The sequence below is a fragment of the Ips typographus genome, linkage group LG3 (assembly GCF_016097725.1).
Source record: "Ips typographus isolate SLU linkage group LG3, UJ_Ityp_2.0, whole genome shotgun sequence".
NCBI lineage: Eukaryota > Metazoa > Arthropoda > Insecta > Coleoptera > Curculionidae > Ips > Ips typographus.
The window spans coordinates 7595011-7622027 of NC_138424.1; the positions used below are offsets into that span (position 1 = coordinate 7595011).

The 27017-nt window shown below is 34.8% G+C and overlaps 1 protein-coding gene across 8 annotated transcripts in view; it reads right to left on the reverse strand.

The window, feature by feature from the left end:
* Cngl (Cyclic nucleotide-gated ion channel-like) overlaps positions 1-26155 on the reverse strand; it is a 139817-nt gene extending 113662 nt beyond the window's left edge. For 3 of the 8 annotated variants that reach the window (XM_081976757.1, XM_081976756.1, XM_081976754.1), the window contains exons 1-2: positions 25930-26153; positions 15297-15755 (exon numbers count right to left, since the gene is read on the reverse strand). In XM_081976757.1, coding sequence (XP_081832883.1) covers positions 15297-15440 — 144 coding nt within the window. In that variant the 5' untranslated portion in view covers positions 15441-15755; positions 25930-26153. Of the gene's footprint in view, positions 1-15296; positions 15756-25929 lie in introns of all 8 variants that reach the window. The other 5 variants (XM_081976752.1, XM_081976751.1, XM_081976755.1 and 2 more) reach the window with 3 other exon arrangements.
* Between the last annotated feature and the right edge of the window lie 862 nt (positions 26156-27017).

A 27017-nucleotide genomic window follows, 5' to 3' on the forward strand; every position in this document is an offset into this window, starting at 1 on the left:
GGAAAGAGATTTTTTGTGCTTCACATTTTACCATAAAAGAAATATGTAAAAGTTTCTGGGAGTAAAACTGTGTTACGCACATAAAATACATATTCTGGTAATGACACTATTTCATAGCAAAGTTTGTAGAAGCAAATTAATGTAATTCTATTTCCATCCATAAAGTTTGTACCAACACGTTCCTAGATATTTTTAAAAGTAAATGAGGCTTGGCTTCACGCAATAAAGCAAGTTTTAAAGCAAATGATTTAGGACTTTCTCACTAAAATAGACTTACTGACCTACTTAATCATGCTTTACTGCAAAAAACTTCCATTCAAAGAAACAAACATTTTCTACATCTTTGAGTGAAAATTGCAAGTCGTCAACTGTAATGTATAGCGCATCCAAGCGACACAAACTTCATTGTTAAGACACCTGGCTTGAATCTCAACCGACTGAAAAGCACTGCAAATGATATTTGCATGCCAAATGTCGGATACATCTCAATACACCGGATGAACACGAGAATATAATGGACGCAGCTGCAACTGAAGCTTGCTTTACAAATTGGGGTCCATTGCTTCGCAATTACGAGCATCTTGGAAACAGCCAAATCCGATTAGGCTCTCGTTAATCTTGCGGTCATGGAAATTTGATGTCGGACGACGTAACTTGTGTTTGTTTGTTCTTCTTACGTGATTTTTTTTTAGATTTGTAATTGGTAATAATAATAATAAAAGTGTGAAAATGTCGGTACAACTTTAGTATTAAAGAAACTAAATCGATGAAACTATTAAAAGTAACTATTTCCTAAAACTGTCCTCACTTTGTAGTTGTGAATAACGTTCTTGCTGCACTACAATGGCATTTTGTAGTATCACTGACATATTAGTAAAATCAGTCTTTTTCTCTCTCTCTCTCTCTGTCTAACTAAAATTAAAGTGTACATCTCCCAAAAATCGAGTATGTCATTAGGATAACCAAAATCACAATTCTCAATAATTGCAGATTTGTGTTTCTCTCTCTCTAACCCTGGATGGCTTGACAAAAAGTATTCAAAACATTATTTCTCATCTTTTCTTTTCTGACCCTGCTAGAACTTAATTCTACTTTTCAGAACAATTATTTTGTCTTTTTTTGAAATATCTGAGCAATTATAGCCATCTCAGTGATTTTAAATGACTCTTACTCTTTTCTTCTTCTTTAAAGTTTGATTTTTGATTCTTCTTTAAAGTATGTTGGCCTTTGAAAACGATTATCTGGTTTTCTTTTGAAATTTCTGAGCAATCAGCCATTCAACCACTTCAAAAGATTCTTTATTTCTTCCTGTTTTTCTTTTCTGAGGCCGTTCTATGATTCTTCTTTAAAAGATGTTGGCATTCAAACACGATCATTTTGTCTTCTTTGGAAGTTTCTGGGCAATTAGCCAGCTTAATCATTTCAAAACATTTTTTCTTCTTCTTTTCTGACGCTATCAGAACTTTTATTATTCATTAAAATATGTTGGCATTAGAAAACCATTTCTAGGAAAAATTTCTAGGCAATTAGCCAGTACGATCATTTCAAAACGTACTTCCTCTTTTCTATTCTCACGCTGTTTGAACTTGGGTTTTCTTTAAAATATGTTGGCCTTTGGAAACAATCATCTGGTTTTCTTTTCAAATTTCTGGGCAATTAGCCATTCAACTACTTCAAAAGATTCTTTATTTCTTCCTTTTTTTCTGACGCTGTTATAACGTGATTCTTCTTTAAAATGTATTGGCAATGTTGGCATTCAAAAACGATCATTTTCTCTTCTATTGAAATTTCTGGACAATTAGGCAGCTATCTCGTTTCAAAAAGTTCTTCTTTTCGGACGCTGTTAGAACCTGATTCTTCTTTAAAAAATGTTGGCATTCAAAAACAATCGTTTTGTCTTCTTTGGAAGTTTCTGGACAATTAGCCAGCTTAATCATTTCAAAACATTTTTTCTTCTTCTTTTCTGACGCTATCAGAACTTGATTCTTTTTTAAAATATGTTGGCATTTGAAAACCATCATTTTGTCTTCGTTGGAAATTTCTGGGCAATTAGCCAGTTCAATCATTTCAAAACGTACTTCCTCTTTTCTTTTCTAACGTTGTTATAACGTGATTCTTCTTTAAAATGTGTTGGCATTTAAAAACGATCATTTTCTCTTCTTTCTTTCTGGGCAGTAAGGCAGCTATCTCGTTTCAAAAAGTTCTTCTTTTCTGACGCTGTTGGAACGGGATTCCGCTTTGGCTTGCAATTAGCCAGCTTAATCATTTCAAAACATTTTTTCTTCTTCTTTTCTGACGCTATCAGAACTATATTCTTCTTTAAAATATATTGGCATTTGAAAACAATTGAAAACAGAACGTACCTCCTCTTTTCTAGTTTTCTAACGCTGTTTGAATTTGGTTTTTCTTTAAAATATGTTGGTCTTTAAAAACGATCATTTTATCTTCTTTTGAAGTTTCTAGGCACTTAACCAGCTCAATAATTTTAAAACATTATTCTTCTCTTCTCTTCTGAGAACTTGATTCTTTTTTAAAATATGTTGGCATTTAAAAACTGCCGCCATAGTGAAGTTTTCAATTAAGTTAATTTGAATTACAGTATTGTTCTGCGTTGGTTTAATTAGTAGCGTTTGGTATTGTCAAACTTTGAATTGTTTCATGTTTGTCCAGTTTGATTTACTTATTTTAATTAATTTTTACAATTAACGATAATACAGTTTCTCATTGTTATTTTTATACTTGTTTAAATTGCAATCATAGTTTACCTCCTTATGAAACCTGCATAAAGTAGATTTTACCTACATCCTGATTGTGACTGAGGTAAGTTCGTCCATTTTCACACTAATACCTAAAATTCATTTCAACATAAAACCAGCAGCAAAATAAAAACAAACTTTCCAACCATCAAAATCATCACCAACAGTACTAAATTAGAAAGTTTCTTGTTCATATCACTAAACGACATTGAATAATATTCAAATTTCCTGCAGAAACTAGCATGTAGAATGCACAATTATATTGTCGCACAGCTGTACGTATTATAAGAATCAGCATTTCCCTGTGAATGCGGTAAAGAGATGCAAAATTGCGGCATTTCATCAAGTGAAATTGTATCGCAGAATTCGGTCCGCATACCCGATTTATGACGGGGGGGTGTTAATGATCAGCGGGATGATAAAACCCAATGAGGGACAAAATTGCCTCCTACACCCAGCTAATGGAAATTGTAGGTCAATACACGCCGAGCTAATTTAGTCTTTTCGAGAGGTATTTTAGAGCAATTTTCAACCGGCAATTCCCTCGTTTCAATCATTAGAAAAAAACTTAATGATGAAAAATTGAGCACTTAAGTATGACTACGTCGGTGGTGTTTTTACAACGATGTTTGCAATTAAAAATATAGAGAAAATCAGGTGAAAAGGTACGGGAAGAACAAAGACAGCAGTGTTTTAAAAACCACTCCAAAGCGTAAAAGGGGAGATGAATGACTAATCACCCAATTAATCCGTTGAATGCGAGATGGATAAAAAATGACCAACACACGTATGGGATATCCGATTTAATGAAAATATGCAAATTAAACCATTTTGGTATGAGAACCCCCTACATTTGTAACAGGTACCGAGTCTTAATAACTCAGTTATTCATCTGCAAAACGGTAATAAAACTTTTCCAAAGCTTTTTAAAGAACTCAAACTTACAGAGTAAATTTCCCTTTATGTTAAATTTTCAAATGAAAAATGGAAAACACTTTCCGGAATAACTCACACGCCGCTCTATTGAGAAAAGTTGTACGCTTCGACAGATTATTACCCGGCTACAAGTTTTTAAAAAGTATTGAGGGCATATACGTAAATTGGAAAAGACTGGGAAGGAGACGAAGAAAATACCGCAGAAGCTCTTGGTGAAATTTAAAATTTAGATTTTTATCGATTCGAGTCGTAACCTGAAAATGTCATCGAACTCACTTATCCAATCTCTATTTGGATAAACCCTGACAATCGATAAATTGACAAAAGCAAATTCTGCATTTCAGAAACTTTTCTCAGCTTGAACGGCATAGTCAAACAAACTAACCGTGAAAATTTTAACTCCTATTCGGGAAACATAATAGATATTTATTGAACTTTTAGATGGACTTTTAGCGACCAAATAACGACTAATGTTTCAATATAAAACCATCCGGCATGATAATAAAAGTTTACGTAAGTGAAGCTTTCCTTTCTTTCATTATTGCACTGTAATAAACATTTATTCAACCCCAACGAAACACTTTTATGCATAAACGAAGTGGGACATTCTGTATTTTACTTCGTTGCACTTTATGAAAGGCTCCAGTTTTGAAACCACTTCAATGTAAGTTTTTTCCTTGCAGACTTTAAATGCTTGAACATTAAGTTACTAACGAGAGTAGCAAAATTCCTGCTTGCAAGTATTATTTCTCAATTTCTACCGGGCCCTTTGCCAAAATTTGTTATCCAAAAATTAACTGCGGAAAGTGAGTCCCAAACAAACACGAAGCGTTAACGTCGAAATAAAATGTAAATTCGGGTTTAATTTCTGCCGGCGGGCCAATTGAGGCGCTTTGGTAAAGCTTCTCTTTGAATTTTGAGTTCCTTTGTTTATGTAGTTAATGCAATTTGTCAGAATACAAAAAAAAACCACAGTGATTTTCATATGGAAATTACTAGTGTTTGGAGTGACAGTTTAGGCAGTTTTTTTGCTTTTTGAAAACATGACAAAATATCTTCAACGACAAAAAAAAAATTGGAATACTCATTTTTCCACTACTAACATGATAAACATACCATTATTGAATGATTAGTAACTAGAGAAATTAGTTCTCTATAATGATCTAGGTCAAAAATATTCTAATTTCTAGTTCAAGTCTGGCACAAACACAACATAAAAGGAAATATTATTGACCTAGGTAACCTAACCCTAACCTAACCTAACCTAACCTAACCTAACCCTAACCAGAAATATTATTAACCTAGGTAAATAATAATGTCATTGTCTCTTAAGATATATGACATGAAATATACCTGACTTGGCAGAGACAGATAAATTAGATTGTCTCGCATTCAGAGGCCGGCAGAGGGTGCTGTACGCAGGAGTATTTACATCAAGGTATTTTTGAGGTTGAAGAAAACAAAACAAAACCGTGTAAACAAATCTATGGTAAACCACAAAAGAACCCGCTGAATTATGGGTCCATCAGCCTCCTGCCATCCTTGGGGAAAGTGGCAGAAGTTATCATCCTCGGGAGGCTAAAGGTGCAAGAAGAGGACCTGTACGCACGTCATCCCTGACGAGCAATTTGAATTCCGGAGGACACTATCAACGGAACTCCAAGTCCTGAGGATGACCGAGTACATCACGGCGACAGGAGCCGTGCTGCTAGACGTCTCCAAGGCCTTCGACAGGATTTGGCACAGAAGACTTCTAATCAAGATGTATCAGATGTATCAGATCCGCCTAGAACTCAGCGAACCAGCTTAGCACTCTATGCGGATGACACTGCGATCATGGCCCGGAGCAGGAGCAACCGACTCCTGACCCGATACAAGCAAGAGGAGACCACAGCATTGGACAAATGGTGCAACAAATGGAAAACCGACCTAAACACGGGGTCTTCAAAAGAAGACCAAGGATGGATGATTCACCACCGCAACGGAAAGGATCAAGCAGAGCGCAGTGAAGATATTCCAAAAAGCAGCGTAAATCAGTTACTGCAAGAAGCAGTGAACTACGACCCGGAGCTAGAAGCACACCACAAACGACACCGATACCAGCTATTGGATAACGCGTAATTATTAATAAGTTTTTCTTTCTGTTTCAGATGGACGACCATTCAGGACCAACCAGTCAAGAAGAGGACCAACTTTCCGCAGTTATCCCGGTGCTAACTGGGCTCTGACTGCACTCCTGGCACTTTCCCCCGCTTTGCCTACGCAAAAGAGGGAAAACCATCCCCCACTCACCAGACCCTGACTCCCCAAAACTTTAGGATGTAAAACAGACGGACGAAAGCCGGCGGTTTGGACATCCTATAGTTTGCCAGGACCACCAGAGATGGACGAGCTGACGAAGAAAGAAGAAATGGAGGACAAGAAGAGCCTCTCCATCAGCGGGGGTAACCTTCTCCCAGGACAGAGGACGCCGATACAACTCTGGGAACTTCCCGAAAGGGAAAATTCCCGGACTTGTAGCAAATTCCTCTTCCAGACCTATCCTTTTGGTCTACAGCGATGGGAGGGTAAAAAGCAGTAGTCTTGCTTGACCCATTTATCTGAGGCCGCATTCCCAGCCAAAGAATTCTTGGCGGGAAATCTATGGTAACTGATGTCTTAAAATTTTGTGTATGTTCTTTCTAGAGTTTTCGGTGGTTTTCCGTATTCGTTTTTAAAGATTTTGCATTCGTTTGTGTTTTATGGGCGAAAAACGGAATTTGAGATAAACATGTCTCCTGTAGAGAAATAGTACATTTTCAACTAATACTCCTAAGAACGACTAATTAAGTTCCAATACATTATATAGAGTTAAAATAGAATATTTTAACCCACCGACCCATTTTTGGGTGGTTATATTGACCTTGTTCTGGAAGTAACCAATTAAGTGCCTCGGGGATGGTTAGAGAAATGTTCAGGATATGTGAAAGCAATTAAAACCTCCACAAAGTGGATTCCAATGAGTTTCTGTATTACTGTACTCCACTCTATTTTGAGACAGTTTTTAAGTCTGAACAAATACGTACGCCTCAAAATTACCCATTAAAAATATATAACACTCAACTTAGTACGTCATTATTAAAATATGAAAAGTGCAAATCAGAAGTAAAACCTAATCTCTTTAGCAGACTGTTCTAACTCACTTTTAGCATTAAACTTTTAAGCTGTTCGTTGTGTGTTTCCGTTTAATGGTCAAATCCACAGCTCTTTCCTCTAATTTCCTGAGCCTTTCTGGTAATTTAAAATTGCTAACTACCCCATTTATATGTATACTTCCGTAATCTAAATGTTAACAAAGTCAATAATAGTAATCTTTCAGTTAATATTAGATGATCTCTAATGCCATTATTTGAAGAATAATGGTTAAAACAGATATTGTATAAGGAGATCTCGAAAACGGTAAGAGATATAGTACAGATACAGAGTTGGTTAAATGGAGGCAAAGTTGCAGAATTTGGACTTATGCCGTTTTACATTAACATTTAAATCAAAACCCTAGTACTTCCGGAAATAACCAAATTTCGGAAAAAAATTTATTGTAAGCTTATTTGATGAGATAATTTCGACGTTTCCGTTTTTGCCAGCCATCATCAACTTTATTTTTTTAAATGCAGATTTTGAAAGTGTTTTGTTTTCTGATTTAAATGACGTGCAGCACTTGATTAATTTTTTGAATTTTAGGTTAGAATTTGATGAATTACTAATTAGTGATGATGATTGTTCTTACACAAAATGCATTTCTACATATGTATTTATTTAATTAAGCCAATTTCCAACCTAAAATTCAAGTGTTGCACGTCATTTAAATAAAAAAACAAAGCACTTTCAAAATTGGCCTTAAAAAACAGGGTCGCATTTAAAAAAGTAAGTTTGATGATTGCTGGCAACAGCCGAAACGTCGGATTTCAATTCTGACGATGTCAGGTTTTAGAGGGAAGAAAGTTGCTATGACAAAATGTTGATAAGTTTAAATCATCTCATCAAATAAGCTTACAATAATAAATTTGTCTTAAACATTCCCCATTTAACCGACTCTGTAGCTCTTACCGTTACCGAGATCCCAATACATGTAAAACCAATTTGGAACACACTGTATTACTGCTATTATACATCATATACAAGTAATACTTTCAGCAGTTAGTTTATGGATGATCTTAAAAGTGTGCGCTTTTTTTACAACTGGGCGTAAAGAGGGTTGTTACGTAACGGAAAACTATGCGTAATTAGCTATTTACACTGAGGTTGTAAGTAAAATTTACGCTATCGTCTATCCGTGCTGTAATACTTGCGTTTGGCTGTCGAGAAAACTTTTTTCAATGTCTAAAACAAAGTTTTACTAATCCTGTTCTGACGATGACAGACCAAACATTTTTTGTTATACTTTCTATATGGCTCCGGGTTTAACATGAACGCATGGTAAATTCCCCAAATGCGAAAAAGTTTCCCTATAAATTGGAAACGTATTTTGGGGGAGAACGGCGTCGCAGTCGAATATCCTAGACCGTCGTCATGGATACCAAGGATATAAATCCTACTTATGTGGAAATCCAGTGTGGACAGCACCTTGTCCCCGGAATGTATTAGACATTTGCATCCAGTTCGACTTGAAAAATTACCGTCGACATATCACTACGTTCTTTTGTAAACCGGATTGTTCCGGAGTAAATAATTCCGGTGTCTCGAACAGTGAAGGAAAATTTGTCGTGCTGACTGATTTGTATTCCGTAACAGACGACGGTGTGTAATAAAAAGTCGGGCGGCTATTAAAATTAGCTTCGTTTTTCTTGAACAGGCTTTTCTACTCTAATTTTTCCACAACCCAAGGGAATAATTTAATTTATTCCGGAAAAGTAGGATTATTCCGGCTATAGAAGTGCTGTCAAATCCATACGAATGGCCGCCGATGAACGAGCCGTTCTTTTATTTTCTCGATCCGTGGTCTTTCAGCTTGAATAGCTTTAGCTGGATGGTGAGGCTGAAATTGGAGCTGCAGATTAAACCTATTCAATAACTACAGAATTGATCATATTGAAAAGCTTTCAGAAATAATTGGCATGCCATCAATGGTGCACACACTACACACATCTAGTTTAGAAAGCGTCAGTTGAATTTTAGAATCCATAAAAAGGATTTCAGAAATATAACTTGTATTTTCGAAAAGCAAAATCAGTTTTAGAATAGTAACTTTACAGGAAAGATTAGTTGTATTTTAGAGACGGTCTAAAATGCAACTTACGTTTTGTAAAATAAAATTAACTACATGTGTAAATGGTGTCCTTACAGGAGTAAAAGTGAGTTCTTCCAAATTTCCTTTCATCAAAAATATTAAAGCCCTGACTTGGTTAGCCCTGAAAATGGTTAGGTACTTGTTAAGTTAATGCGACTAAAATTAAATTAGGATTGCTAAAGGGATCGTCTAATGAATCTAATAAAAACAGGGTTATGAAGGGAATTTGCTTATTCATGTTCTCTCCCTGAAACGTTATTAGCTGCCATATTACTTATGTTATTTAGTTCGAAGACTTGGATTTTTAGTATTGGTTGTTATTAAATAAAAATTGAACACACTAAAGAGAAGTTTTATGGGTTACTAGCACAATGTGTCAATTTTGATCATAAAAGTTGGCAACGGCAGAGGTTTTTATTGGTCATGTAATTTAACCAAACTTGTAACAGTACAGTTTAGTCGAGGAGTAAACCGCTGGGGCATTATGGTGTACAAACTTAAGGAATTAATGGGCATTACTGGATGTACATTAATATTTTGAAAACTGTTAATAGAATTGGGAACGTCTATATTATACTTATTTAAAAAAAAAACTCATAAAATAATTTTGTCTATACATCTTCCATTCAAGTTTAAACATAAATAAAGTTTGGTAATTTCAATGAATTCCGTTGGAATACAATGAAAAATTATAAATTTTGTAGTTTTACTTTTAAAAATTTTGACGTTCTCTAGCGACAAAACCGAACCACTTACCCATAAACTTTTATACGTCAATAGAAAGCTTATTTTATTGGCTATCCATTGGCATATAAAAGTTTATACAAAGTGTAGCAAATAAGCTAGTTATTGACGATTGAACGAAAGAATGCACCAAAAAAGTCATGAAAAAATTAGTCAATTTTGACACCCTCTAGCGGCCGAACTGTCTAACCTATCCATTCAGCTTGGGAGACTGTTAGAAAGCTCATTGCATTGGCTATCCATTGACGTATAAAACACTACTAAAAATGGTGCAAATAAACGAGTTATTGAAGATTGAACAAAAGGTTGCACAAAAAAGTCATAAAAAAAATAATCAACTTTGACGTTCTCTAGCGGTCAAACCGTCTAACCTATCAACCTAAGTTGGGAAATTTTTAGAAAGCTCATTCCATTGGCTTCTCCATTGACGTATAAAACTATAGCAAAAATAGTGCAATTAAGCGGGTTTTCGAATATTAAACAAAAGGATACACCAAAAAAATTGGTCAAAGTTGACGCCCTCTAGTGGATAAACGGTACCACTAACCAACCGACCTTTCTACGTCAATGGAAAGCTCATTTCATTGGCTGTCCATCGACATACAAAAGTATATACAAAGTGTTACAATTACGCGTGTTATTTATGGTTTACAGAGAGGGTGCCCCAGAAACACTTTTTGACTGGTTAGGGCTAATTTGACCCTGGAAAATTAGTAAAACACGGTTACGTGAGCCACTAGGTCTACTAGGATGTAATGCATAGAAATTTCTTGAAAAACCGATTTTGCAAATGACAATTTTCGTAAGGGTCAAATTTGCCTGAAAAGCCACCACCGGGTTTTGCGTTATGTTGGCCAGTTAGTGAAAGCGAAAATCGACTTTAATGATTTTATTTCTACAGTTTTGCTACGGCTCTACATTTGACACTCGCTGTGCTAGAATTGTGCCAAATATTAGGGCCGTACCTGACCGATTTAAAAAAAAATCCCTCAAAGAAGTTAGAGTAGTTACAGTCAAGAAAAACGTTTAGTTAGCTTTGGAGCCCTCTGGCGGCCAAATAAAGCACCCTATCAACACAAACGGCCATATTTTTGGAAAGCCCATTATATTTTCTATCCATTGACATATAAAAGTCTATACAAAGTGTTGCAAATAATAACCGAGTTGTTTGATAATACACTTTTGACTGAATTGGACCGCTTACTACGCCGCCTACTTTAACCTTCAATAACTCGATTATTTTGACAGTTACAGGGTGGTTCAAAGTATCAATTTAAAGAATACGTTTTTCTAATAAGTGACCTAATACAAACTTACCTAAATTTTGAACAGAGAATCAGAGAAAGTTATAAGAATAACGACGTAGAATCCAAAAATGCAATAATATACAAGGTGTCTAATTTAAAATAAGCACCAGTTGATATCTACTTCCGGTTAAATGGTTGCACGCATATTTTCTTATTTTTACTTTTTTTTTCAATAAAAAAGGTTTTTTTAGACTCTTCAGTCGTGGTAATTCATAAAATTAGTGGGTGTTGTTAGGTTAGGTTAGTTATCGGGAATTGTTTTAGGAATTACTAGGCATTACAAAGAATTAGTGGACACTGATGTAAAAAGAATGATTGGTGCATCCACCTTTAGTTCGACCATAACACAAAATTGGTTTTAGTATGTTCCTATAATAACTGAATTGATGACAGGACTAATAAGTAAGAAATTAATAGAAAAGCCGAGAGTAAGAGAACAAAAACTAAAGAAGACTTTAGAACAGAGAGGAGAGCAAAAAGTTGCCACTTGCCTACTAAGAATAAAGAATTAGTAATTCTCTTAGAAGAGAAATGAGTGGATGAATGAGAAACAAAAAGTCGATCTCCACAATGTTTATTAAGTGTGTTTTTGCTTTCACTTGCTACTTCTTTTCAATACAAAAAAAACACACAAAACAACATTTTTTTCTGAGAAACAACTTGTATTTTGATTTCAAATATTATTGTTTAGATACTATTCTGGATGCAAATTAACGCCATTTCTCAAAACCTAACAATCAAGCTTAAATTGGCCAACACGTAGCTTCAAATTTATCCGAATTGAGCACATACGGAAACTTTATTCACAACAGGCAGTTGGACGATTGCCATATTGGATATAAACGTTGGGTTGTTTGTTAATTTATTGGTGATTGTTATCAATTTTCACTTCAATCCTTTTTTCAGTTGCAAATGATTAACCAAAACCATTTTCAATTAAGAGCATAGAAATAATAAAAACCCTGATAACAATGATTGAAACGTTTAATACAATTAGATTAGGGAGAGCGCTAAAATGAAACTGTTCAATAATTTGGTTGGTTAAAAATTCGTCAAACAATTGTAGCAATGTAATTTGAATGACTGACGAGTGTTTGAATTGCACCGTTTAATTGGGGACTAAAAAGTTTTTTTTTAGTTCCACTGAGTTTTAATGAATAGAAGAAACTCAAGCCAAACTTTGACAAAACCCCAGTTCGATGAAGAATATTATTTGTATCGCAAAATCATTTTAATGTAATCTCGTTTTTTCTTCAATTGAAAAACGCGCGAATTGTCAAGTCAATATCAACTAAGTTAATATAAGTTTTGTACACTAATGAAGCAAATTAAGAAGATATTCCAATAAAACTCACTATTTTTTTGTTCAACAATCCAGTGTCGTAACAGTTTGATCCAGATTTGATGATAACTTCCATTAATGACCAAATGTCTTAGAGTACATGAGTAGTGGGCACAAGAACGTACTTTTGGGTTATCAAATAATTTTAAAACTATCTAATTTTAAAAGTCTTTTTGCATCAAAATTTGCAACGTTCGCATTTGACGGCCATACCTTACCAATTCAAGTCATTTTTACTTTTCATTTTATTGTTACATTAACTCGCAATGTTGTCATTTCAAGCCTGATTTTGTCCAAACTTGAAAGGTTTTTTTTGCCTGAAACTGTATGTCAAGTCGTTTTTATTCGTTTTCTTGTTGTGCTGCTAATATTTACAATGTTGCCTATTTGTAAATTGGTAAAACATTTTTTTTAATTCCAAATCTTTTCACTTTTACGGTTAATTTCCTGGTTTTGTAAGCAACATTGCCATTTAACACTACTTTGCTAATTTGAGCCATTTCTACACTGCAAACATGGGAGAAACTTTTAACAACAGAGTATGAAATGTTCTTTGAAAGCAGGATTTTTTGAATATTTATAACTAACTATTTATAGAAGCATTATTAATAATATTTTTACTTGCTGAGATTTTTGGATAGCAAATAATCAAACATAAGTTACCTTAAACTTAAAAATACTAATTGCTTTTGAACTATATAGAAAATGTAAAAACATTCCAAAACAATATAGAAGCTCCAAAATGCCTTGCAAAAGCTTACAAAAAGCCTAGAAGCTTCCAAATGCTTTTCAACTTATCTATAGAAGCTCTCTAAAAATTTCAAGACAGTCTAAAAGCTTCTGTATGCTTCTAGACCAGTTTAACAGCTTTCAAAAGTTTCTAGGACCGTCTACAAGGTTTCAAATGCCTTAAAAGCATTCCAGAAACTTTAATGCTCTTTAAACTGTTCAAACACTTTCCAAAGGCTCCTAAAGTAGTCTAAAAAGGTTTTAAAACACTACAGGAAACTCCAAAATGCTTCTCAAACGGTCGAAAGCCTTCCAAAAGCTTTTAGAACACTCTAAAGGCTTCCAAATGATCTTCCAATGAAGCTCTCAAAAAATTTCAAGGCAATCTAAAAGCTTCCAGATGCTTCTTAAGCAGTTTAAAAGCTTCCATAAGTTTCTAGAACCGTACATAAGTTTTTAAATGCTTTAAAAGCAGTCCTAAAAATGTAATGCTTTTTAAACTCTCCAGAAACCTTCCAAATGCTCCTAAAGTAGTCTAAAAAATTTCAAAATACTACATAAACTCCAAAATGCTTCTAAAGCAGTCGAATGCCTTCCAAAAGCTTTTAGAACAGTCTCAAAGCTGTCAAAACATTTCAAGACAGTCAAATAGCAAATAATCCGTATGCTTTTAGAGCAGTTTAAAAGCTTCGAAAAGTTTTTAGAACCGTCTATAAGGTTTCAAATGTCTTAAACTAAACTTTAAATGTTTCTAAAGTTGTCTAAAAGGTTTCAAAACACTACAGAAACTCCAAAATGCTTCTAAAGCTGTCGGAAGCCTTTCAAAACAATCTAGAAACATCCAAAAGCTTTTAGAACAGTCTAAAATATTCCAAAAAAATCCTAGAACCGTCTGAGAATTTCCAAATGCCTCTAACGCATTCCAGAACCTTCAATATGCTATTTAAACCGTCCAATAACCTTCCAAATGCTTCTAGGGTAGTCTAAAAAGATTTCAAAATACTACAGAAACTCCAAAATGCTTCTAAAGCAGTCGAATGCCTTCCAAAAGCTTTTAGAACAGTCTAGAAGCTCTCAAAACATTTCAAGACGGTCAAAAAGTTTCCATATGCTTTTAGAGCAGTTTCAAAGCTTCCAGAAGTTTCTAGAACCGTCTATAAGGTTTCAAATGTCTTAAAAGCAGTCCAGAACCTTTTTAATGCTCCTAAAGTAGTCTAAAAGATTTCAAAACGCTACAGAAACTCCAAAATGCGTCTAAAGCTGTTGGAACCCTTTCAAAACAATCTAGAAGCATCCAAAGGCTTTTAGAACAGTCTAAAAGATTCCAAATGCTCGCCAGCTAGTCTAGAAGCTCCCAAAAGATATAAAAACAGTCTAGAAACGTTCAAAAAATTCTAGAACCGTCTAAGAATTTCCAAATGCCTCTAAAGCATTCCAGAACCTTCAATATGCTCTTTAAATTGTCCAAAAACCTTCTAAATTCTCCTCAAGTAGTTTTAAAAACAGTCTAAAATCTTCCGTGTATACGTATGCTTCTAAAGCAGTTTAAAAGCTTCAAAAAATTTCTAGAACTTGAAATCAAGGAAAAAATTAAAAATACAGTTTATGCTTTTTTAAAGCTTTTTTTGAGAAAATTTTTTTTACGATTTTAGTGCTTTTCATTCCAGACTCTAGTTATAACATTTAATATAAAAGTACTGAAGTGCAAAAATAACTTAACTTCAAGAACTTAGCTTAAAGTAAATTTTGGTACTGAAGTTTAAATGTTTCAGTGTCTAGTCGATTTATGAGAAGATTTTTAAAATGCAAACTCTTCTTAGATTAGAGACTATTACTGACATTTTATTTACGTTTGGATTTGGAGTACTTTTTCTTAAATTATGCTAAAAATTATTGGTAAACCAATATATTTTTTAGATATTTTTAAACTGAAAAAGCAAAACTTTTATAATGCTAGCTAGCTTAATTTGCAGATCCAGCTAGTTTGCCTCCAGTTAAAAAACTCCAAAATTGTTTCAATTTACTTGTGGTTTATAAAAAAAACGCCACCGCTAAATTAATGTCTGTAGGGAACAGTTCACTCACCTTATAATAGCAATTTTACTCTCTGCTTTACATTGTCAAGAGCAATTTGAATTATTTGATAGTAGAGAGGTGATACTGACTGAAAATTTGGCAGTAAGCCACCTTTTCCAAATAAAACTTTGAAAACTTACCTGAAATCCAGAAGGTCCAGCGTTTGATGAACTAGGATGAAGATGTGACGCACTGGTAGATCCATAATACTGATTGTAGGAAGTGTCCAAAATTTTTTTATGCGCGGAAGCATGAGCGCGATACGCCGACACGCTAAGCTTCATTTTTCTGCATTTTTTCGTCTTATCCTCGAATCTGATTCACGTCATGTTTTTCGCGTATATTTTCCGTTTTACTCGTCATCCTTTCGCTCACGCCAGCGACTTTTCGACTGACTAGCATATGTTCCGAATAATGGCTTTTCCGAATCGCTCTACTGCACGAGACTGTGAAGTTCGAAAACCGTCTTAAGCACCGAATTTAATTCGCATAAAACTATTGACTCTTTTATTCTGGACTTTTGGATGATAAACTTTAATCTCCGGAGGTTGTCGTTGACTGCTGACTATTTTCCACGCGGATCTCTCGAGATTAGCCGCCTGCAATAAACGTGACAATTACTTTGGGTTAAAATGTCAAAAGTTTAATAATGAGTAACATCACAAAGATAAAAACTGGCTTAAAATCATCATTATCATCATGTATACGTTCTGCGAAGACCATAATTATATACAATCTAAACCCTCTTCGCTGCTTGATAAAAACTTCAGTAAAGTCTAACATGTCCTATATCCTGCCTCACAACTTATATAAAATCCACGATTTGAGAATTTAATTTAATACTCCTGAAAGTAGAAAAGACAATTTATAAGTACACTGTGAGCAAATTTGTTCCAAAAAATTAAAAATGGGTTGCTAAGTAAAAAAACGTTTGATTAGTAGTCGTAATCATAATCTTAAACGTAAACGTAAACAAGTCATCTAAATTATATTGTTTACTATGTGTTGTTTTTGATAAAAATTAAACTTATGACTAAGAAACTGAGAACTGAGAAACTGAACTGAATTTGTTGAAGGAAAAAAGAAGAGAAACTAGTTGTTTTCACCCAATCTGAATAAAATGTTTTTGACATTTGTAATTTATTTCAAATGCGTTTGATACTTAATTGCAAGAATGAGTTTAGATAAAGCAGCTTTGTTTCTTCCACCTGATTTACAAAGAGTTGTATTTCTAAAAGCATTTTAGGAAACTACATGAAAAATTAAACTTTATGACTGTTATGAAGTATATAAACGAAGTAAATAATGAATGAAGAAAACAACATTGTTCATTTAACTTTGTGTAACGTGTCACTTAAATAACGCTCGTATTCTTCATAGTTTAAAGTATTACTGAAGAAACCTATAGTTTTTAAGTGCAGCACTTAAGAAATCTCCTGGATCTCTCAACTAACTTCGAAATAACTAAAAGTTATGAAAATGAAAAAAAGTATAAACTTTCCAGCTCTTTAAACGAGCAAACTTATTAAGTAATGCGATAACCTATATAGGGTTCATTAATTAAGGTGCAAGTTACGAACTTTTAGTTGATAATAAACAATAGATAATGTAATATTGATACAGTTTTCTTTGTGTAAAACTGGCGTAACAAAGTGGAAAATTAGGATTTTCGATATTGTGATGACTCTAAGTTTTATGTATTCCAAAATTACTATGCACATTGTACAATCTGTTTTTTTGTATTATATGATTGCGTTTCGAAGAAATAACATCTAAAATAGCAAAACTCTTTGAATAGGTATACTACTAGAAACCAATATTCTAAAATTCGTCTCCCTCATCACTCTAATTATTGATAGGCCAATTATGTCTAAGCAATGTGTTAAGTTATTAGTTTTAAATTGTGAAAAAGGTATCGACTTTATATGAGATAACAGCAAAATGAAGAATTTAGGACCGTAGTTATAAGAAGAATTTAGATAGGAAATTTCGTTGCATTTTCTTAACCCAGAACTTTGCAATACAAGACAGGTTAATTAGCAAGCTTAGCAAGTTAGGTTACTGTAGGTTGGAAATAACCTATAATAACCTAACAAGAGCTTTGAAAAATAGGTTACAAGAGTAAGAAAGAAAAACTATGATCAAACAATTGTTTTCATTAAAAATGTTTGTCATAAATTGCCTTGTGATAGAACTTTCCTTCCTGAATTCCCTATGTAACTAGGGAAATATGACTTCTGCTCCCTTTATGGGGCAATTTGCCAGGGGTTTTCTCTCTGCCTAGAATTTTTCTGACTCAGGCCATTCCCAGGCAGGCCTCTTGGTGCTTCGGTATACAAAACAACTGGTTGTGTTGTGTGGTTTCTGAGCTTTGCTTCCTCCTTGACATGGGCGGTGCATACGGTGCTGAGTGTTAGAAAGACAAGGAGGATAACACAACTACTGGCTCAGGGTAAAATGAGTCCAGGAATCTTATCTACAAACAATATAGGAAAGGCATTTAAGATCAGTTGTCTACAATCATACTATCTTAATCCCTAGATCTCTATAACAATCAAATCAGTTTAAATACAAATATATTAGTTTACCATTATTATTTTGCGCCATTATTATCATTCTTATTCTACATCAAATGGATATTTCATAAAAATTTATGTATTTATTTAGTCCGTTATTAACATGTTTGTTGGGCTCTCAATCAAACTAGGAAAACTCATGGGGGATGATACACCCCCACTTTGCAGGTCTCTATAAAGGTCAAAAACTCCATCATAGTTGATAGAGCATTGGAAAAATATGTGATTCAAGTCCTTGATTGCTCCGCATTCACAAAATGGGGAATCTGCCACCTCAATTCTAAACTGATGTTCCGTAGTCAGGCAATGTCCTGTTCGCATTCTTATAATGGTTGTGATAATTTTTCTGTTTTTCTATTTTATTTTTTGAATCGGTTTAAGACATCCTTTTTCTATCCATCAATTCTTGCCTTGTGTAAGGCAAGATATGTCTTATGTCCAGGTCTAGTTGCAAAGGAACATTGAGGTTTCTCCCTAATTTTGCAAATTGATCCACTTTTTCATTCCGGTTTATTGTGGAATGGCTTGGTATCTAAGCCAAAGAAATCTCAAATCCTGCATCTCTTGCTTCAATTAAAAGTATTTTTGTTTTTAAAGTGATATGGTCATTTTTAGGGTTTATGGTATTGTCACACCCGTGTTAGTAGTTACGGTGCACACCCAGTAACCAGCACAGTCAGCAAGGTTAGCGTACGGAGGTCGCTGACTGGTATAAAAGATGCACCGTAGCTCGGCTAAATTACCGAACTCTGGGGTCATCCCCAGAGGGAGGTCACGAGCGACAGTCCGAACTTTCTAGTGCCCGGACGGCTCGTTACACTTGGACGACTTGGCGACACTTCAGAAGGGCTTACGCACCTACCACTATACGTACACACCCACACACCCCCTCTTGGTCAGTGTTCACTGCCTAATAAAGAAGACATACTTAAGCTACGATCTTGTTTCTCTTCCTACGCTACCCCCTAAACGTGACATGGTGGAGGCGCCCCGTTCAATCCCCGTCTATTAATCTTCATATTGATAGACACACCCTCGCAAATTGAAGCCAATTAAGTCACAGGGAAAAGATGAAGGAATAACAGAGGAAAAAGAAGAGAGGCAAAGACCAGAAGAAAGAAGAGAGAGAAAGAAAGAGAGATCAGGAAGACGACTCAACCATGCCCACCCCCACAAGTTCAAGCACACCCCAGAAGAATCAAGACGAGTTTTGACGGACCAGCCTGCAGGTCCGCAGTTGCTTGAACTGAGTAGGGCTATATCAAGAGCGGCCTGTAGGTTGCCCTAAACATTTTAGTGTATAGGAGCACATTTTAGTTTGTAGTGTATTGGGTAAGATAAAACTAAACTTTTGATAACTAGGTTTCATAAAATAAGTGTATGTATAGTTAATGCAATAACAATATCTCGATTTCTAGACCAGTGACGCCATTCCCGACCTAGGTACTTTGCTGAGGTAGCAAAATCGCGCAAGTATAAGGTGTTTTGTTTATAAATACATGTTATGTCTGTTTATGTTATTGGAGTCGGGCTTGTTTGCTAATTAATTGTTGACTTTAGGGGCCACCTAATTACCTCGTTGCGTCCATCGACAAATTGACCTGATTAAAGAAGCGAGAAGAAGAGGAGCAAGCCTAGGAGAAACCAGCATCTTCGGATGGGTTCCGCACCGTCGGTTCTACAGCCGCGTGCACCCAGAGTCCCGTAAATGAAGGGCTGAAGAAGGTTCTCCAGATGGGCTTAGAAATGACGATGTAGAGTAGTCCAAAGCAACGTGTGCTAAAAAGAGAGCACGCAATGGACCAAAGATGTCGAAGCTAAGCGATGGATTTCCGCTTAGACAAGGTAGTACCGAGAGAAGGTACTAGAAGATGGTGCCCAATGCAGGGGACAATTTACGCTTAAATGAGAAAGCAAGAAGATGGACGCAACAACAAGGTTGAAAGGGGACCCAATGAAAGGAATAATTGTTTTTGAGTATGCAAACATGGCAACGTCTAAAAATCGAGAAGTAGAAGTAGTTAAGATATTTTTTCAATAAAGCTTTCCCCACCCCTTTTTTAGCAAATAAGTAACATGTTTTAGTTTTAAGAAGTAATAATTGTTGGTTTGAATAAAGTACATCCCCACCTGCTTTTTAAAGTAAGATTAGAAAATAAGTGAGTTGATTTTGTAAACATGGACTTTTAGTGTTCGGGGCGAACACTTATTGGAAGGGGGAGATGTCACACCCGTGTTAGTAGTTACGGTGCACACCCAGTAACCAGCACAGTCAGCAAGGTTAGCGTAATGAGGTCGCTGACTGGTATAAAAGATGCACCGTAGCTCGGCTAAATTACCGAACTCTGGGGTCATCCCCAGAGGGAGGTCACGAGCGACAGTCCGAACTTTCTAGTGCCCGGACGGCTCGTTACACTTGGACGACTTGGCGACACTTCAGAAGGGCTTACGCACCTACCACTATACGTACACACCCACACACCCCCTCTTGGTCAGTGTTCACTGCCTAATAAAGAAGACATACTTAAGCTACGATCTTGTTTCTCTTCCTACGCTACCCCTTAAACGTGACAGTATTGTCATCCATTTTTATGATTATGATATTTTGATATTCTTATATGAGATATGTTTTTGGACCACCGTATCCATCCTCCTAATGATTCCTGATAATATTGTATCCCTTAATGTAAATGTTTTCATCCCTATTTCATTTAGTGCTATTATTTGTGGGTTGTATTTCCAAAAAAATATTTCATTGCAAAATTTGGAAGTCTTTGTGTTCAATCATTTTTGTCTCATGATTTCCTGGTTTCTCTTCTTTGAGAACATCTATACATTATTTACTATTTAGTTAGAATTCGCTATTTGATCCCATTTTCATGTTCAACAGAACATTCTGTTTTGTTGTCGATGATTTGCACTAGTTACACTAGTTGGAAAAGTCTCTTGTGTTAAGGGTGTATAGGTATGTTGTTCGTCTTCTTGTATTAATGGGTTCTACTTGAGTCATTGGGGTTTAGAAGTGCTTTATTATGCTTACTTTTATTATTAAAGCTATGTATGTATCTTGGGTGTTTCGTTTCTTAGCTTGATTTCTATATGTTCTTTTAAATCCCTGCTGCTGCTCTACTACCTCCCGTCTTTGCATTATGGATATTCTATTAGTTTCCTATTGTCTCGATGGAAGGGGAGGTTCTCTTGGGTTATACTGGAAGTCCCTTTCATTGGTGTATTGCTTAGGACACGTATCGTTGGCTTTTTGGAAGGTTATGTTTTCAAAAACTATTAGTTTTTTAATTTGGGTTTGCCTTTCATATTCTGAACATTGTTTTGATGTCGAAATGTGTTCTCCACATTTGCAATGATAACATTTCTTTGATATCTTTTTTTGTTGTTAACATTGTTACTGCTAGACATAGCTTGACTATCTGGGGTTTGCATTTCCCCATGAGTTATTACATCCTCACTTGCTATATTTATTAAAATATCATTTTTGGTTGGTGTAAGGTGATCTGTACACATTCATTAACAAAACCAGTTTTTGAAGGCTACATTTTCAGAAACACTATTAATTTCTAATTATAAAACCGTCGATGGCAATACGTTAATTAATCCGCTTAATTGGGATACCAATAAGTTTCGATAATTTAGCGCTGAAAGGTAAACATTAACGTAGTCCTGAAAGCTCTCCACCGTTACAAACTAATTAGAGTCGCCATCCCCACGCAGGGTCACGTACATTTCTCCCAGCTCTTAAGCTGGTCATTTAAATTTAAAGTGCTTTTCTGCATGTGCATGTTTAGTTCGTTTGGAAAAAGATATTTTTTCGTATTTTTTTTTTAATTGTAGGAAAGTGGGTTTATTCTCGGTAATAATTGAAAAGATGCACCTAGGAAACGCAATTAAAATTTTAATTAAAGCACCCCTTCAGTGAAATGTTTACTGGACTGTGGATACTTAAGAATTTTAATGGCTTGGAACGAAACAAGGTAAAAACATTCAAAAGTGCTAATTTCAGTTTAGTTACTAATTTAGTAGATTCTTTTATGTTTAAATGGTGTCTAATTCAGGTCAATCCAAACGAGTACAAAGTGGGTTTTAAAATCAATATTTTTTCCCTGTTATTATCGTACCAGTAAATAATTTAAAAGTGCAGTAACTATGAATATTAGAGTGGTAAAATATAGGTTGTGACACAGTTTCTAAAAATATCATTTTAATTCAGTTTTGTGCTATCTTGCAATCTTTACTCAGTTGTTTTCAGGAAATGTCAAGAATAATTTGTTTGTACAGAATGATGGTTTATATTCTAATCAATAGCTAACTCCGTGAATTTTAATCTGTCAGCATAGTTTAAATTAGCAAAGTTGCAGTATTTTTTCTGCATCACGAGAATCTAATGTCAAAATTGACATATGCCAATCGTTTGTCGAATTTTTGACGTATTTTAATTAGATCACCCTGTGTTTGGTTTGCTTAATCGAAGATCTTTTTATTCTGATTTCAAATCTATCTAACTTCAAACGTAACAGTGAATACGCACAGACAATTCAATTATTTTACTAATATTAGCATTTAGTATCAGCTGATCTTTACAGTATTGCAAGCTCAAAATTGCATTATTAAAGTCATATGGTGAGTCTCTTACAAATTGAGTTTTCACAACTGGATTTTTTCAAAGGGTAAACAACACTAAAGGTCACATGACTTTTTTTTGTGTTGCATGTATAAAATTGCAGAATCAAAGTTACATGACGTGTCTTTCAGCTTTTACAAATATCTAAATATTATTTAGCCAATTTTTTGCGTAGCAAACTCTGTTTTATGGTCACGTGACTGATTTTGCCAAGTGTCAACTGGCCTTTACAGTGTTGCAACCTCAAACTTGCGCTATCAATGTCACGTGTGACGTGGCTCTTACAACTTCAGCTTTCACAACTGTCTAAATTTGATTTAGCAAATTCTCAACGTTTTAACTATATTCTAAAAGTATTTTCAGTATTGCAAATTCAAAATGGCATACTCAGTCACGTGATCGACGTATACTTTACAATTTCTACTTTTACAACTGCCTAAATTTGATTTAGCAAATTTTCTTAGTTTAAACTGTGCTGGTCACGTGAGTGATTTTGTCAGGTGTCACCTGGCTTTTACAGTGTTGCAACCTCAAACTTGCGCTATCAATGTCACGTGTGACGTCGCGCTTACAATTTCTTTCACAACTGTCTAAATTTGCCAAATTTTCAAGGTTTAAACCACAATTTCAACAGTCACGAGACTGTTTTTGACAAATGTCAACTAGCCTTTTCAATGATGCAAGTTCAAAATTGCATAATCAAAGTTACGTGACGTGTATTTTGCAATTCAGCTTTTACAACTGTCTAAATTTGATATAGCAACTTTTCACCGTTGAAAGTATGTTTTTATGGTCACGTGACTAGTTTTGACAGGTGTCAACTGGCCTTTACATTGTTGCAAGCTCAAAATTGTGTTATCAACGTCACGTGACGTGGCTCTTACAATTTCGGCTTTTACAACTGTCCAAATTTGATTTAGCAAATTTTCAACGTTTTAACTATATTCTAAAAGTCACGTGACTGTTTTGACAGATATGAACTGGCTTTTACAGTGTTGCAACCTCAAACTTGCGCTATCAAATGTCACGTGTGACGTGGCTCTTACAATTTCAGCTTTCACGACTGTCTAAATTTGATTTAGAAAATGTTCAGCGTTTTAACTATATTCTCAAAGTCACGTGACTGTTTTGGCAGATATGAACTGGCCTTTTTAGTATTGCAAGTTCAAAATGGCATAATCAGTCACGTGACGTGTATTTTACAATTTCTACTTTTACAAACTGTCTAAATTTGATTTAGCACTTTCCTTAGTTTATACTGTGTTTCTATGGTCACGTGAGTGATTTTGTCAGGTGTCAACTGGCTTTTACAGTGTTGCAACCTCAAACTTGCGCTATCAAATGTCACGATTGACGTGACTGTTACAATTTATTTCACAACTGTCTAAATTTGATTTATCAAATTTTCAAGGTTTAAACTACAATTTAAATGTCACGAAACTGTTTTTGACAAATGTCAACTAGCCTTTCCAGTGATGCAAGTTCAAAATTGCATAATCAAAGTTACGTGCAAAGTAAGTTTTTATGGTCACGTGACTAATTTTGACAGGTGTCAACTGGCCTTTCCAGCGATGCAAGTTCAAAATTGCATATCCAAAGTTACGTGACGTGTATTTTACAATTCAGCCTTTACCACTGTCTAAATTTGATTTAACAAATTTTTACAGATCAAAGTATATTTTTATGGTCACGTGACTAATTTTGACAGGTGTCAACTGGCCTTTACAGTGTTGCAAGCTCAAAATTGTGTTATCAACGTCACGTGACGTGGCTCTTACAATTTCAGCTTTCACAACTGTCTAAATTTAATTTAGCTAGTTTTCAACGTTTTAACTACATTTTAAGTCACGTGACTGTTTTTGACAGATGTCACGTGGTTTTTACACGTTGCAAGTTTGAAATTGCATAACAAACAGCTTTTTACAGCATGTCTACATTTCATTTAGCGTTTGTCACGTCAAGAATATACCCAAAAACCCCAAAAAATAAAAATAAAACTCTATAATTTTCGAAAAGTAACCAATATAACCAACTGCAAAAAAAATACATATTTGAAATCAGAAAAAGATATGTTCCGACTATAAAATAAAATACAGTGTGCTTCATTTAAAATAATCAAAACATATGTCAAAAGTTTGACAAGTGATTGACATATGTAAAATATAAACAATCACCACTTTGAATGAATTATTAACGCACTCTTGCAGTGATTTTAGTGAGATGAATTTGAAAGATATGTAATTTGACATAAATTACCTTGAAAAAATAAAGTAATATAAAATTAAGAAAAAAGTACATTTTCCACTTACGTGCTAAGACGTTTGAAACAATAGCTATAGGTATGTCAGTATATTTAGGTAGTTATTTCTAATTAACTCTGCGCCTCTGTAAATGTATTGTCAAGTTAGAAAAGTGAATTAAACTGGATAAGTATTGGCAGAATCCACCTAGTAAAAGCAATTAAGTTTTTAATTAAAACGGTCCCACGAAGGATTCTCATCAGACATAGCCGATATTACTAGCTTCTGTGAGCGTCTACTCCAGTAAAATTTGGTTTTCACTAATTAAAATCTCAAAAATGTTTTTCCAATCTAAGGATAATTTTTACTTCCCTGACATTGTTATGTTTTTTCAGCATTTCAAACTTTACCCTTAAAATGACCTTAACCCTTTAAAACTGAAGTTGCAAAATAACAATCAATCAAGGGACAAAACTGACTTCTTAACAGCACCGCAATATCGCAAATACTCTAAATTCAGTTTTGCTCTCATCCTAATGCTTGCGCATCCCCTAAACCCAATAAGATTTCCCATTTTCTTCACGTCTGAGAGGGTAACATGACATTGTCAAACAGATAAGTTGTAATACGTCATATTCCGCACGTGTTAGGAAAGTAGCTGTTGAAATATTTTCCGTGTCAGCTGAGATATAAATATTACAGTGATATCAGAGATAGCCAAGAGGTAGAAATAAAATTGGATTACATTCCCCTGTCTCCACAAATAGAGGCAAAACCCCGAAAACGATTTTTTCAGGAGGGGAATAATGTAACGGAAACAATCTCATTGACAATTTTACTTTTTCTTTCTTTGGATTTATTTGTGTAAGGAAATTAAATCCGTGCTTGGGTTGGTTGTTTAACGACGCGGACAAGACGTTTTCAATTGAGAGTTGTCGCGCTCAATTACGGAAAAGTCTGATCAGATTTCCAACCAACTACTACATCGCGATAAAGAAAAACCAGATAACAAGGCAGAAAAAGGGGGATCGGATACACATTGATCGCGATTTTCAAAGACAGACTCTTCGACGCCGACCTTTTCACATGAACTTCTATCCTAGAATTCTGAAAACACACATCATTATCGCCTAGGAAAACATCACCCTGACATTCAATTTCTCAATTGATAAATGAGTATCCTAAAAATAAATTTCAGCAAAGACAAAGTCCAGTTTCCCTAACAATGGAAGAACACACTCAATTTTGGTAAATTTGTTTGATAACTAACTTTACATACTGGTTTGTTCACAACTTCCTCTAACATTTTAAGGACAATTACCTTATTTGATGCGAGCGAATTAATTCCGGCAATATACAGAGCCGCTCCAAAACAAAGTTGCAAAACTTTAAAACGCGCAACGAGCGGTAGAAAAATCGATACGCTATTCCCTGGGAGCGGTTTTTTTTGGCACACCCGTTACAGTAATCCCTGAAAACGCGGCGCGAGTGGTTGACGAAGAAGATCGACTCGCGACCGCTGAAAACTCGCTACTGATGAAAATTTCCCATCCGATCGGGAGTTCGCAATGCGAAAATGATGCCTACATTGTGGGGAAGGTCCGTCAGAGGGCTGCACCTGTCGGATTCTGGTTTTTCTGTCAATAACTATGAAAAATTTCAAGTTTTAAATACTTTTAACATAGTTTGACTGATTAATATGTCCAGTTTGTATACCTACAAATAAGAAGAAAAATAAACTAAATTCTAAATTGTTTAGTCGTTAAAGTTCAATAACAAAATTGTGGACAACTTTTTTTGACCAACATATTAAAAATTTGAGTTTCAGAACCGAAATAACACTCACATTCTTTGGACGTACTTTAAGAAACTGTCATGCACATCAGAAAAATTACTGATTTTTCTTTTATTACTTAGAAATCACGCAAACAAAATGTTGAGTGTAACGTTATTTTGTCCTAATATCGATTTAGATAGAAAAATCCCCTGTTTGCGGGCTTTAGGTGAAATTGTACAGGGTGTTGTCGTATAGCGTTGGAAAGAGCGTAAAAACTGCTTTAAAATGAGGTTTGAAAGGTCCTGGTCAAAAATAGCTTGTTTAGTTCCCGAGATGTCGCAACTTGAAAATTGTCCTGCTATATTGATTTTTGATCATTTTGGCTTAAAAATCAAGATCTCATTTTAAAGAAAATTTCCAGAAAATCAAATAAAATGGCGTATTCAGTTAAACTTTCTATTCAATCTGAGTCTAATAGAAAGGAACGCAAAAATGTTAAAAAAAAACAATATACAAAAAATACACACCAATATATTTTTGGGGTTTGCGCTTAAAAACATATAGTCAATATCTTCAGCTCTAGTATATGTGAGTTTTGACACTATACAGTATGTCCAAGATTCGATTCTCTA